The sequence below is a fragment of the Pseudorca crassidens genome, chromosome 13 (assembly GCF_039906515.1).
Source record: "Pseudorca crassidens isolate mPseCra1 chromosome 13, mPseCra1.hap1, whole genome shotgun sequence".
In the NCBI taxonomy this organism is placed as follows: domain Eukaryota; kingdom Metazoa; phylum Chordata; class Mammalia; order Artiodactyla; family Delphinidae; genus Pseudorca; species Pseudorca crassidens.
The window spans coordinates 69958876-69972933 of NC_090308.1; the positions used below are offsets into that span (position 1 = coordinate 69958876).

Consider the following 14058-nt stretch of genomic DNA (forward strand, 5'->3'; position numbering starts at 1 on the left):
GTAAAATGCCGCTTTCAGCCTGGTTTCTCAGGCTGCTGCTGCCGCCACCGCCCACTCACACCGCGCCCTCAGCAGCTGCAGTTTGCGGCGCTCGGCGGTGCACATCTGTGCTTTCCGCATCTGCCTCCCTTGGGCTTCCAGCCCCTGGGTGCTCTTTTTTCTTTCCTAACTTTTAAAAGCATGGGAGTGGGGGGAGCGACGGCATACCCACACCCCCGAAACCGAAACGAATGCCTAAAGGGTTTGGGCAAACCAGGAAGAGGGCGGCATATTTGCAAACGTGGTTTCCCGAGGGGTAGCTGAGCGGTTCCCTTGCCTTCCTCTCTTGATTCCCGCTGCCAAGGCCGACGGCGATCGTGGGCTTGTTTTTCGTGCTCTTCTCTTCCCGCTGTTGCTTTGCTAAGAAGCTCCGGGCGGCCGGGGAGTTTGGCGAGAGCGGTGTTTGAAGAGCTTTCTAGAGGATGCCTCCGGCCGGGCCCGAAGCAAGGCGCCTCGGACGCCTATTACGAAGGGAGGCCCAAGGGCTTGGGACCAGGAGCCGGGGCGCCAGGCGCTTTTGCTCCGTGCTCTCCATGGCGTGGGGTGTGTCGGGGCCTGCACTGCGGATCTGGACTCGGGAACCCATCTCAGGCTCCGTTGGGCATGCATCCCAGACTCCGGCTGCGGCACAAAACTTATTTTGGGGCCTTGACTGGGCGGAAGCAGGGAGGGTGGGGTGGACGCTGGCCGCACGCCTCTGCGGGACTTGAGACTTGGGGACCGAGAGGGCTCTACTTGAAAGTCGAGTGTCCGTCCCTTTGGCTGGCGGAGCGCGTATTTACCCACCCATGGGCCTGTTTGTTGTAAGGGCCGGATGGCAAGAAAGCTTCCTCTTTCCTCGCGGTCCTTTTCCTCTCCCCAGCCGCCCTCGGGGGTTCATCTCCCCACCAGGTTTCCCATTTCGAGCCCTCACCGGTTACCCCTCTCTGCCCTTTGCTGCCCAGGCGGCTGTGAGGACGGCTTCCTGCAGGGCGCTTCCCCACTGGCATCCCCAGGAGACTCCCCGAAGGGGTCCCCGGTGCCCGCCCTGGCCCGGCCCGTGACCCCGCTGCCCTCGCCGCAGGCCCCGCGGGTGGATCTGCAGGGAGCTGAGCTCTGGAAGCGCTTTCACGAGATCGGCACGGAGATGATCATCACCAAGGCCGGCAGGTAAAGGGCACGCTGGCGCGAACGGCCCCGGCTCTGGCCTCACCGCACCTCTTGGTGGGTTGGGAAGAAGGACCTGCCAGAGCGGTGGGGTCTCTCGTTAGCAGTTTCTGCAGACAAGGCCCCGGGTAGTGGTTCATTTTTGAGACTGGCTTTGCCTACCTAACCTGGAGTGCAGTCGGCCGGCGAGGGACACAGCCCGGCTGTCCTCTCGTTGGATGCTAAGGAGAAAATCGCTGTCGCCGCGGAGGCGGTAACGGTTACTGTTGATAATCCGCATGCAGGGTAGTTATAGATTCGTGATCATACTGCATATCTGTTCAGGCATTTATTTAGGCTTTAGTTATGTTTCTGAAATTAAGGAACAGATTATCCACCCCTCCCCCCGTTTTTAAAAAAACGCAGTTTACTCTTTAGCAAACTATTGTTTGCTTTTTTAGATTCGAAACTTCTAGTTGGATCTTTATCAAAAGATTTGCAGGCAGTATGAGAACGTGATGTGTTATGCTATTTTGATATTAGATTAGGATGAAAATTAGTGGAATCACCAGTAATACATGCTTAATCCCTGCAAAAACAATTGCCCCGATTTTTAAAAACCATTCTTTTTATAGATTCACAGTTACGTGATTACTTTTTTTTTCTAAATGAAATCCAACAAATTAGCCTAAATTTGCTGAGGAACACCAAAAAAATTTGTAAGATATATCTATTTTTTGAAAGTGTGAAATGTGCACATCCGTCAGTTAGTAAAATAAATTGATTTGTTGTACAAATCATGTTAATGTGAGGGAGGGACAGAAATATTTGCGTTTTAGAGTTTTCAGTTCATTTAGTGCAGTGAAATCGGTGAATACTATCTTCCTTAAAAGAAACCTTAAAAAGCACACACAACTCTTTCAGGGAGTACCCATGGCAAAAACCTGGATAGCATAAAAGTATCCAAACTTATTAGAAATTACAAAAACATATTTTATTGAATCCATATGCTACCTTCTACATTTTCACAGAGCTTTTTATTAATGATCCAAATTCAGTCTTCAACAACACAAAGCAACAGTTGTCTTATAAAGGATGTAGTTAAAGACCTTTACTCTTTATCTTACAGGTGCACTGAAATAACACTAAAACAGCCAGCGTATTAAACTGTTCTCATGCCTAGTTAGGAATAATGGACTTTCTTTTCTCTGGAAGTGGTCTTTAATGGCTTTATTGTTATAGGAAACATTTCTGGTAAATAACAGTACTAAAATTTGTGTTAGAAGGTTAAATTAGCAAAAATTAGATTAACCGGAAGGATCCTAGACATAAATCATTCGATGAAAGTTGTTTTTTTTAAGAGAACTGCTTTATTTGTTTTTTTATATACAATAATTTGCTGCTGTATTCCTTGCTGCTGTGCCCTTTTTAAAAGATAGGTGCGTTTATTTTAGCATCTCCTTTTATATGCATCTCTGGGAAGCCAAGAGAAATGTGGATTTTCATTTATTTTAATTAGCAAATTTTGAGTAAGTGTGGTTAAATAAGAAAGTGTTTTCAGGGTATGGTGGGGGAAGGAATGATTTGGCAAATATACATTGTGTTTAGTTTCTGCTTTCAATAAAGAAGTTTTACTATACCTTTCAAATTTAGAGCAACTTTTGCACTTCACCTTTACCATGCTGCAGACAGGAAGTCCTGTCTCAATAAAGAACATATTGTTTGGTTATGGCGTGGCACATTGGCTCCTTGTGCTTTTTTTTTTTATAACCCTTTTAAAGTTTCACATTATAATATATTTTATCACTTTTAAAAATTCAAAATTTCTATTTCTACCATTTGGGACACTTTATTATTTGTATTATTAAAGTTAATCTGCTTACCAAATTTTGTTTAAAAAATAAAGTGCTTTCTGTGCCATTATTTCTTCAGTGTACAATTTTTTTTTTTTTTTTTTGGCTTTTAGCTATACTGACATTTCAGTAAACATGGAATGCAAGTACAGGGACAAATGACATTTAAATGATTCAGTTTTGATACGTCCTGTGTTCAGATTCTTTGAATTACATTACCAAAGTGAATGTTATAAGTTTTTCCATGTGAAAAATACAGATTCGAGAGTTTTCTTTGCTTATTCATTCTCCAAGTGTAATCGTAAACAAAAACAGAACCCAAACCATCTTTCCTCCCCTCCCTTGTACATAGGCGCATGTTTCCAGCAATGAGAGTGAAGATATCAGGATTAGATCCTCACCAGCAATATTACATTGCCATGGATATTGTGCCAGTGGACAACAAAAGATACAGGTACAGTGATCAGATGGATACAGAGGATAAGAAAACGCTGGGATTTTACAGGATACGCCTATTTAATCTGTGCTGATTATGATATTTGTTTCCAGAAGCCTGTAGAATTATCAGATCCATAATCCAAACCCTGTCACTTCCAGTAGTCTAGATGGTGCCTTCTCTTACAATAAATGTGAAAAAAAAAATTTGTTTTGCTTTTAGTAGATACAGAAATGTCTTTAAGTGTTGAGGAATTTTAATAAGGGGTCAGTTTAGTGTTGCTAAACTAAATGTGACTTTAATGTTAATTTACATTTTGATTAGGATTTTGAGACAAAATGTTGAGTCAAGTTTGTAGATATACATAATAGTTAACAAATTGTTTCATTTTCTTCGTGATTTTTTGGACATTTAAATAATTTCCCTTTATTGTGTTACATACAAAATCATAGGCTTCTTCACAGGCTTTTTTGCCTTTAATTTGAGAAAATTATTGAAGATATTTTACAATTTAGAAAAAAAATTCTCAATTCATTACTATATTAAGACATCTTTAAGCTGGCAATGAATTTGTTACCTCACTGTTGTTTTTTTGGCTGGTAGTTAACACAGTAATTTTAAAAAAGTTTTGTAGTGTTTGGATTTTGAGAGAATATATTTATCTAGATATCAAGTAAAGTTGGAAAAGATACTTTCTTCGGTATCAAACCAACCTTTGCTTTTCCTTCTGCAAGTAAGCAAATCAACAGTCGTCAATGGCAATTCTTTTTATTTTACTGAGGAGCTGAACTGATTCACTTTGTTATAAAGCAGAAACTAACACACCATTGTAAAGCAATTATACTCCAATAAAGATGTTTAAAAAAAATGCTAACATTTAGAAAAGGAAATTCTGAGTGGAAAATCGGAAGATGCTGCTTTAAATTTCTTTGTTTCTGTCTTTTAAATAAACAGCTAGAGCATTTAGTAAGTTTTTAAATGAAATCAGATTTGGTTTTTATTACTCTTTAAAGTTGTATCCCTTATTTTAATTAAATAATTCATTAGGGAGCTTTGCTAAAATTATCTACTACATGATAGAAGCTAGAAGGCATTGAAGTTTATTCTTTAAGTTTACTTGGTTTAAAATCCATATTCTAATTTGGGTTTTGCCCTTAGGAAGACAATGTAATTCTAATGAGCTTAGAAATTATTCTTTTTTCTTCTAAGTTTGTCTTCTATTTCTTTCTCCAGATCTCTTCCATATATTTTGGATGCTTTATTTTACTTAACTGATCCTTATTATTCACACATAAAGCAAGAAAAATTTCAAGTATTAAGATGCCATATTATAAAAGGTCAAATTATAAAACATAAATTTGCTTTCACTTATATTGCTTCTCAAGAAAAAAATTGTTTTTAGCATTTGTGTTGAGAATGTTTCACAAAGAATATGTAACATGTAGCATTTATTCTCTTAGTGGGTGTGGATTTTTGAACTATTCAATATGCATACTTTTTCAAGGTTTTGACAGAGCATATCACTCTATTTATTTTGGCAATAGCTCTATATTCATTGTGCTGCTTTTCTTGCATTTCTAAGATTTGCATTTTATTTTCCAACTTTTTCAACAATGGTAGAAACAAATATTTTTGGCTTATTCTCTGCTATCAAAGAATGGTATTTGGTGAAATGAAAAGTGATTGTGATTTATTAGAATGTAAAATTAATATTCACAAAAGGCCATGCACTTAGGAGCTTATTTATTGAAATTGCACTATATCAATTAAGAGGAATTGTTTTTATTATTATTCTTTATTTTGTGATAATGTATTTTTTCCCAAGAAAAGGAATTAAAGAATAGAAGGCATATTGAACTCAAAAGAGAATGAAATGTGTGACCATATTGAAAGAGTGAGCCTCACCAGAGATATTATGAAACTGTTTCATGCTATTTTAAAAAGAAATTTGCATATATACTGGTAGAATTCTCTGAGACTATTTGTAAATTGTTGCTTTAAATTGTATGCCATATTTTAAAACAAATGGAAGAAAAACATCGAAGTATATAATTTCATTTTCTACCCTTTTCTAAGTCAATCATCCATATACTAGTTTCTAGTTTTTGAATTAGTGTATTTTAAATTAACATTAATAAATTATGGTCTGAATATAAGATTAAACATTACTGTCTTATATACTACTTGAAACATTGTTATTTAAATGATTATTTTTATAGAGTCAATATAGTTGACATACACAAATAGAATAAGATGTTTTGTCTCTTAGTTAGAAAGGTAATGTTAATTAGATATATCATAATTTTTAAAGTTTGACGTGTATTTTAATTAGTGGTATAAAAAATTTAAAGAATTTTCTTACAATAGTCAAAACAAAGAGAAATATAGGAGATAAAGGCCTATGTTTTATGATTTTACAAACTTTTAAAATTAAACAGAATATCCTCAGTTTATAGAGTAATAGAGTTAGAAAAAATAACTATAAATGATAATAGATAGAACTTTTTTCCCTATGAAAATAAATTTACTGAAAGTTCTGACAATTTCCCCTTGCCTTTCTACCATCTATCTCATCAGTTTGAACATAAGTGTAAGATGGGAAGTGATAAAGAAAGTGGGACACTTTAAGGTATAACTCTCAAGTATTTTTGAGATTTCGTTAAAGGAGAGATTGAGAACTTAGTTTCTTCATGTCAATTGAACATCCAGATGAAAAATGGAAAACATCAGAATACAGACAGAATGTCTAATGTGTTTAAGTGTGATTCATCCAAATTAAAACACTTGCATTTATGGTGGGAATAGTGTGCATATTTTTCACTAAATCCTTAACATACCACTTTGAGTGGTCAGTAGGTTATCACTGCTTCAGAGAGTTTTTAAAAAGTGCTTGAATTCTTATTTTATATGCATTGAATGTAAAGAGCAAATCGTCAAATTTTAGACTTTTTAAAGGGTGCAGATTTTGTCTGAGTCTACTGAGTTGGAAATTCCAAGAAAGCAACAGTTCACAAACTGAGCCTTGTCATTGCCTTCTAGGTATGTTTACCACAGCTCTAAATGGATGGTGGCGGGCAACGCTGATTCCCCTGTGCCACCCCGAGTGTACATTCATCCAGACTCGCCTGCCTCAGGGGAGACTTGGATGAGACAAGTGATCAGTTTCGACAAGCTGAAGCTCACCAACAACGAACTGGATGACCAAGGCCATGTAAGTACATGGCCTCCCTAATTTGCCTCCATTGGATGGCGTGGGCTGTATCTGTACTGTTCCTGCCTGAAGGAAATGAACTTTTATAAGATCATGAAATTCCTCTCCTGGTTGACTAGCCTGTGCACAGTCTGCGCAAAATCTAGGTTATAGTTGCATCAGAGATTATGCCTGTGGCCGGAGTATTCTATGAAGCATTTAATAGGGAAAACTAGATATTGCATTTGTATTGGAACGAAAGAACCTCAGGCAGCCATTTTTAGCCAAAACATTTGTTTGAAATCCCGTGAGGTGCCAATTATTATACTCTGAATATGAATTCTTGGCACTTGGGTGAACAGTGATAATGATTTATTGTGTCCTGCCTGCATCCAGTTCTTTCTCCAGTGAAGCTCATGCTTCTCAATAACAGCCCAGGCTTATGCTGTTTGCGTGTTCCACCTGCAAGCTCCCAATTGTTTTGTAACGACATCTAAGGTGTCAAATACGTTGTAATAATTCCTTTTCATCTTAAAACTGCTGAAAAATGATATATATGCTAAAGCCAGCCATTTCAATAATATAGTCATTTTTAACACTTTATTAATTTGTACACAGTATTGTTCCTAGGCAAGACTACCCTTATTATTTTAATAAATAAGTAACTCTGGATACATGCTGATTTCCACTCAATGCTAGCATTTCTATTAGGTTTCTGTTATTTGAGAGGGTTTTGACTGAAGCAGGATTGAAATGCCTTTTTAAGAGCATATATGGTACGTAAAAGGAATACCAACTAGTTCATTTCTCAAAGGGGTGACATGAAGATAGCATATTTATGGGCCAATCTTTTCAAACAAAAATGCAAACTGTCATAAGCTAGTAATACAGCGATGACAGGATGTGATTTGTAAGTTGCTAGATAATATCTTAAGCAAATTGACCTTAATGAAGACATTCAAGTACAAATTTCATTGTGGTACAGATGCAGCATCTGAATTTTTAAGACTCATCTCTCTCAAACTGCCAGTACTTAGTTTATTTGTTGCCTTTCATATTCTAAACCAGAATCAGAAAAGTAACAGTGTACAGTTTATTTCTGAATCCCACTTCATGCCCTGTACTTTAGTGCATTACTTTGCTTCTCTTCTATTTTTTCTGTATATACACAGTCAGGTTGTAACAGTTATTTTTCATTTGATTTCAATGAAAGAACACTAGTTTCTTCTGTCTCATTGGGGGAGCCAACTGTGAAATTTTGCCAGTGCATCCACTGAGGAGTCTTTAATATTTTTTACAGTAAAAATTTTTAAAATAAATGGCACTAAGTGTTACCTGTTTTCAAAGCTTAAACATACCCTGCTTTTCTGAGTTCTATAGTTTGAGAATATATCTTTTAAAGAGATAAGTGGGTCTAAAAGCTATACACTGTCATATATAAGGGACAAACTCCTTTAAATAATTTAAATAAATATAGTCATTCTATAATTCAAATTCTTTCAGATCAAATTACTGGCTTTATATCTAATATCTACCAAATCTACAAAATTAGATATAGATCTAGTAATTTATCCATCTGATTTTAACTTCATAATTTCACTAGACTTTATTTAAAACAGCATTCTCTAGAGAAACAGAACCCACAGAATGTATAGATATAGTTATAGGTATATAGATAGATATAGATAGAAATAGAGATAGAGATAGAGGAGGAATTTGTTTTAGGGAACTGGCTCACACAATTGTGGTGGCTGGTAGGTGTGAAATTTGCAGGGTGGGTGGGCAGGCTGAAGACCCAGGGAAGAGCTGATGTTGCAGCTTGAGCCTCGAGGCAGTTTGGAAGCAGAATCTCCTCTTCCTCAGGGGACCTCCACCTTTTTTCTCTTAAGTCTTTCAACTGATTGGGTAAGGCCCACCCACATTATGGAGGGTATCTGATTTACTCTACTGATTTAAATGTTAATCTCAACTGAAAAGTACCTTCACAACGACATCAAGACTGGTGTTTGGCCAAACATCTAGGTACCGTGGTCTAGCCAAGTTGACACATAGCGTTAGTTATCACACAGCATTTGTTTTAAATACAAAAGAATAGATTGCAACTTGAGCCACAATTGTTTATACCTAAATAATTATAACATTTCACTCTTAAAAAATAAAAACATAGCAGAAAACAGACACAATCTATAGAAGTGTGTCATTTTCCAGTAAAATTCTTTTAAGGTTGTGACAGGATGTAATACTTTAATAAAGGAAAGTAATTAGTGTGTGCAGGGAATAGGGAGAGAATAATATGTACCTGTGCATTTTGGAAGCGAGGAAATTGCCTTTGCAAATAGTAAAAATGTACATATCGCTTGATACTAGAGGAGAAGGTAGGAGGGAAAATGCTCTTTTCTGTTCTTTATTTAAAAACAAAGTTTTGAAGACTTTGTAAAATGTAGTAAGAGATAAGAAGCCATAGTCTCTGCCTTCAGTGATCTTCTAGCCTAGATAGGGAGAGAGGACAGGCACACAGGTGATCGTGATGTCAGCGCACAGCAGTGCAGTTACCATATTGTTCCAGCCAGGAGACATTGGGAAGGCCCTGTAAAGAAGGTGTCTGCTGTGTTTCTTTGCTCAGTTTGGTGACCCTAAATAAGATTAGATTAGAGATTAGGAAGTCATTTCTTATTCTATTGCTGATGTGATTCAGCGTCTGAGAAGTCAGCAGTACCATTGTGATGGGACTAACTCAGCAGTCCCTTTCCTGATGCAGAGACCTCTCAGGGACTCTCACCTCTCTGCCCTCATACAGTTGAGCCTCCCCACCCCCCAATTCTAAAGGAAGTGACACTAATCTCTAACCAATCAAGCTGTAGATTCAAATGCGAGGTAATTTGTTTTCTAAATTGGTTTCCTACTTTTTGTCCTCTCAGTTCCCAGTTTTATTCGGCTAAAGATGTACAAGTGTTCAACATGGTGACTTGAGAACTCCATGTAGACCTGGGACTTTTATTAAACACAGAGAGATTGGAGGAAACAAATTGTCACAGGGCTGTGAGTGGACCTAGGGCTGCACATGAGATTATGTGCCATTGTGATTTTCCCCAAAGTGATTTTTCATCTTTCCAAACACCAAGAATTGTTTAGAGAGGAATACTGGTGAGAATCTAGAGATGTAGAAACGTCCCACCACTCCACAGCTAATCTGTTTTTTTTTCCTGTTTAGCGTGTCAACTTTTTATTAAAGAAAAATTAATCTTATAATTTTTAGGACTACACATGTATGTCTTTTTTTAACATCTTTATTGGAGTATAATTGCTTTACAATGTGTTAGTTTGTGCTTTATGACAAAGTGAATCAGCTATACATATACATATATCCCCATATCTCCTCCCTCTTGCATCTCCCTCCCACCCTCCTTATCCCACCCCTCTAGGTGGTCACAAAGCACCGAACTGATCTCCCTGTGCTATGTGGCTGCTTCCCACTAGCTATCTGTCTTACGCTTGGTAGTGTATATATACCCATGACACTCTCTCACTTCGTCCCAGTTTACGCTTCCCCCTCCCTGTGTCCTCAAGTCCATTCTTTACGTCTGTGTCTTTATTCCTGTCCTGCCCCTAGGTTCTTCAGACCTTTTTTTTTTTTTAGATTCCATATATATATGTGTTAACATACGGTATTTGTTTTTCTCTTTCTGACCTACTTCAATCTCCACAGCTAATCTTGAATGTTGTGAAGACTTTATAATCCCTACTTGTCCTTTGGGGAGACTGTAGTCAGCTTTGTCTTGGATTGTATACAAACCAAGACTGATTCTTGGATTACCTGGGAGCAGATGGTCAGCATGCTTGGGTGGGGTATTTCCTTCTCATTATGTGCATGTTCCACTTGGAATTTGCTGTCTGGAGGGAAACATTCAGGTGAACATTTCCCTGCAGAATTAGATAATTCTATATCTAAGGTAATTCTATATCTAAGGTAATGGTGCACCTTTAACCAGGGCAGGACTTGTACCCACAGTGCTGGTGTACTTTGGAAGGAAGCACAGTCAGGCATCTACAGCCAGGAAACTTGTCGGAGGGTCTGTTCTTCCAGCTGCTGAGGATTCACTGATACAGTCACCCTAGCTCTGAGTTTGTCCTCACCCTCTTCCCATTTCTGCTCGAGAATCAGATGGGGAAGCAAGAGGTCACAGGGGAGATTGCTAGATCTCCCTGATGGAAGGAACTTGCCATGGCTTAGAGGGCTAAGGTTCATAAGCAAAAAAACTTTGACTCTCTGGGCCTTGGTTCTCTCATGGGTTATATCGGAACCAGAGAATTTTGAGTGACTCAAATGAGCTGATGAATTTGAAAGTCCATATTTGTAAGGGCACAGCATCACACCTGAAACAAAACCCAGGCCACTTTGATACGGAGCTTGCAACCCTGTGTACCTACCCTGACCCCTACCATTGAAAGCAAGTCTGCATCTGGTATCACCAAAAATGCAGGGAGCCAGGTTTTTGTTATCTGCTCCTTCTTGGTCCTTTGCTTGACTTGTTCCAACACTGGCATTTAGGTCATGTAGAAAAGTTCCAGAGTCAGCAGGTAGTGTTTCCCTGTTGAGCTGTTTTGTGAGGGACAGGTGGTGTATCTGTCAAACTACAGGCACTTAAGGCCCATCAGATCAGAAACACGTAACATCGTGCTTCTTTTGACTCAAACCTAGTATCTTTAATGTGGGAAAAAACTGTATTAACCTTCACATGGGAAAGCACCCCGTGTTTATGGACAGAGGTCCATGTGACTATCTATGCTACTAGGTAATGCCCCAAAGAAAAAACAGCCTCCATCTGAACAGAACAGAGAGCACGGAACATGCAGATCAGTTATAATTATCTGAGTTTCAGAAATGGGCACTATCATTGTGGTCTCCTTGTTTATAAGGCCAGTGGTTCTCCTTGTTCTACTTGTTCTATTAAATAAGCAAAATATTCTTGATGAATGGATAAAGAAGATGTGGCACATATATACAATGGAATATTACTCAGCCATTAAAAGAAACAAAACTGAGTTATTTGTAGTGAGGTGGATGGATCTGGAGTCTGTCATACAGAGTGAAGTAAGTCAGAAAGAAAAACAAATACCGTATGCTAACACATATATATGGAATCTAAGAAAAAAAATGTCATGAAGAGCCTAGGGGTAAGATGGGAATAAAGACACAGACCTACTAGAGCATGGACTTGAGGATATGGGGAGGGGGAAGGGTAAGCTGTGACAAAGCGAGAGAGGCATGGACATATATACACCAAACGTAAGGTAGATAGCTAGTGGGAAGCAGCCACATAGCACAGGGAGATCAGCTAGGTGGTTTGTGACCACCTAGAGGGGTGGGATGGGGGGGTGGGAGGGAGGGAGATGCAAGAGGGAAGAGATATGGGAACATATGTATATGTATAACTGATTCATTTTGTTATAAAGCAGAAACTAACACACCACTGTAAATCAATTATACTCCAATAAAGATGTTAAAAAAATATTCTTGAACACTTGTCATTATAACTTTGATAGTTCATTAAAAAGCAAATAATGGAAAAAAAAAAGCAAATCATGCTATTTTATGAGAATAACTAAGGCTCGTTTAGCATTCTCTTAAAATTTCCAGGGATATACTATATTCCTATAGATCATATTGAAAGTATATTATTTTCCTTGAATAATTTTCAGGTTGCTATTGGCAGTTACCCTTTAATGTGCAAACATAGGCATGCCTCATCTATTTCTGTACCCTACCCCAGTATACCCCACCTTAAGTCATTTTGGAGATTTCGTAAGGATATAAACAAATAAATGAAATTAAAGTGTATATAGCTATACAGAGAAATCTGCTTGAGAGAACAAAGACTTTATAAAACAAGAACCCACTTTTCATTGACTAGTAAACAGAAACCCAAATGAATTTTTGTTTCCTTCACTACAAGCCAGTTCACTCTCGTCTTCTTGGCCATGCACTGTATTTTTGTTTGTTTAATGTAAAGTGGCTTTTTCCAATTTTTAGTCTGCTCTGGAATTTGCTAATCATTGGAATTAAATCTTGCTTTTTCATACTTTTTACCTGACTCACAGCCAGACATACATTTCATGTTAGACTTAGTGTACACACACACACACACACACACACACACAGAAAGCAGACAGTGTTTTGGAAAACAGTATCTATTCTTACTACAAGCAGCACACTCTATTTTTCTGCTTTATTTGCTAATTTTACTTATTTTTAAAATTTCCAGTTGCAACACTTTAAACTGATTTTGTGAGCCATGAATGAGTTAGTTGAAATTCTGTCCTTTTCTAAACCTGGAAACAGACTTTTCCAGAGGTTGCTGATTTGCGTTGTGTGTCCCTGGGTGATGATGAAGGCTATTGTCCCCTCTTGTCCTTTCCTCAGACTCATGCTATTGTTCCATCAGGAAGGTCTGGTGGGTCCCATCATTAGATCTGCTATCCAGGCATTTCCTCCACTGATAGAAAGAAAATTTTAGGGTTAAAAAAACCCCAAAACTGTTGGTTAATAACAGAGTGTAAAGACATCCTTTGGGGGCAGCAAACACACTCTACAGGTAGAGGGCTATTTGTGTTTGGGCTGACCAGTGATTCTGAATGTGGCTTATTTAAACTGCGCACATCCTGAAAAACATGAGGCAGGTCAACCAACCACTGTGTTTTTCCCAGACCTTTGTTTAAGCATTTCTCCAAACTCCTAACTCCTCAAAACCGGAATTCAAATTGTATAGCTCAGGAAACATATAGATTCATTAACTAAACTCATTAGTGAATATATTAATTTGGATTCCTGGCAGCAAATAGAAAATCCCATTGGATAGGGCTGTTTCTTTTTTTTTTTAATCATTGACATATACAATTTTTTTTTTTTTTTTTTTTTTGCGGTACGCGGGCCTCTCACTGTTGTGGCCTCTCCCGTTGCGGAGCACAGGCTCCGGACGCGCAGGCTCAGCGGCCATGGCTCACGGGCCCAGCCGCTCCGCAGCACGTGGGATCCTCCCGGACCGGGGCACAAACCCGTGTCCCCTGCATCGGCAGGCGGACCCTCAACCACTGTGCCACCAGGGAAGCCCGACATATACTATTTTTAATACACAGTCCATATTCAAAAATTTCCAGCTGTCACAATAATATCTTTTGAGTACTGTTTTTTCCTGTCTGGGTTCCAATCCAGAATCACACATTGCATTTATTTATTTATTTATTAACGTCTCTATTGGAGTATAATGGCTTTACAATGTTGTGTTACTTTCTGCTGTATAACAAAGTGAATCAGCTAAATGTATACATATATCCCCATATCCCCTCCCTCTTGTGTCTCCCTCCACCTGGTCCCTATCACACCCCTCTAGGTGGTCACAAAGCACCGTGCTGATCTC

At 38.5% G+C, this 14058-nt stretch overlaps 1 protein-coding gene across 1 annotated transcript in view; it reads left to right on the top strand.

Annotated features, from left to right (window-relative positions):
* The window catches only part of TBX18 (T-box transcription factor 18), a 30423-nt gene that overhangs the window by 989 nt on the left and 15376 nt on the right, over nt 1–14058 (top strand). The window contains exons 2-4 of the mRNA XM_067702654.1: nt 984–1188; nt 3370–3471; nt 6493–6664. Coding sequence (XP_067558755.1) covers nt 984–1188; nt 3370–3471; nt 6493–6664 — 479 coding nt within the window. The remainder of the gene's footprint in view (nt 1–983; nt 1189–3369; nt 3472–6492; nt 6665–14058) is intronic.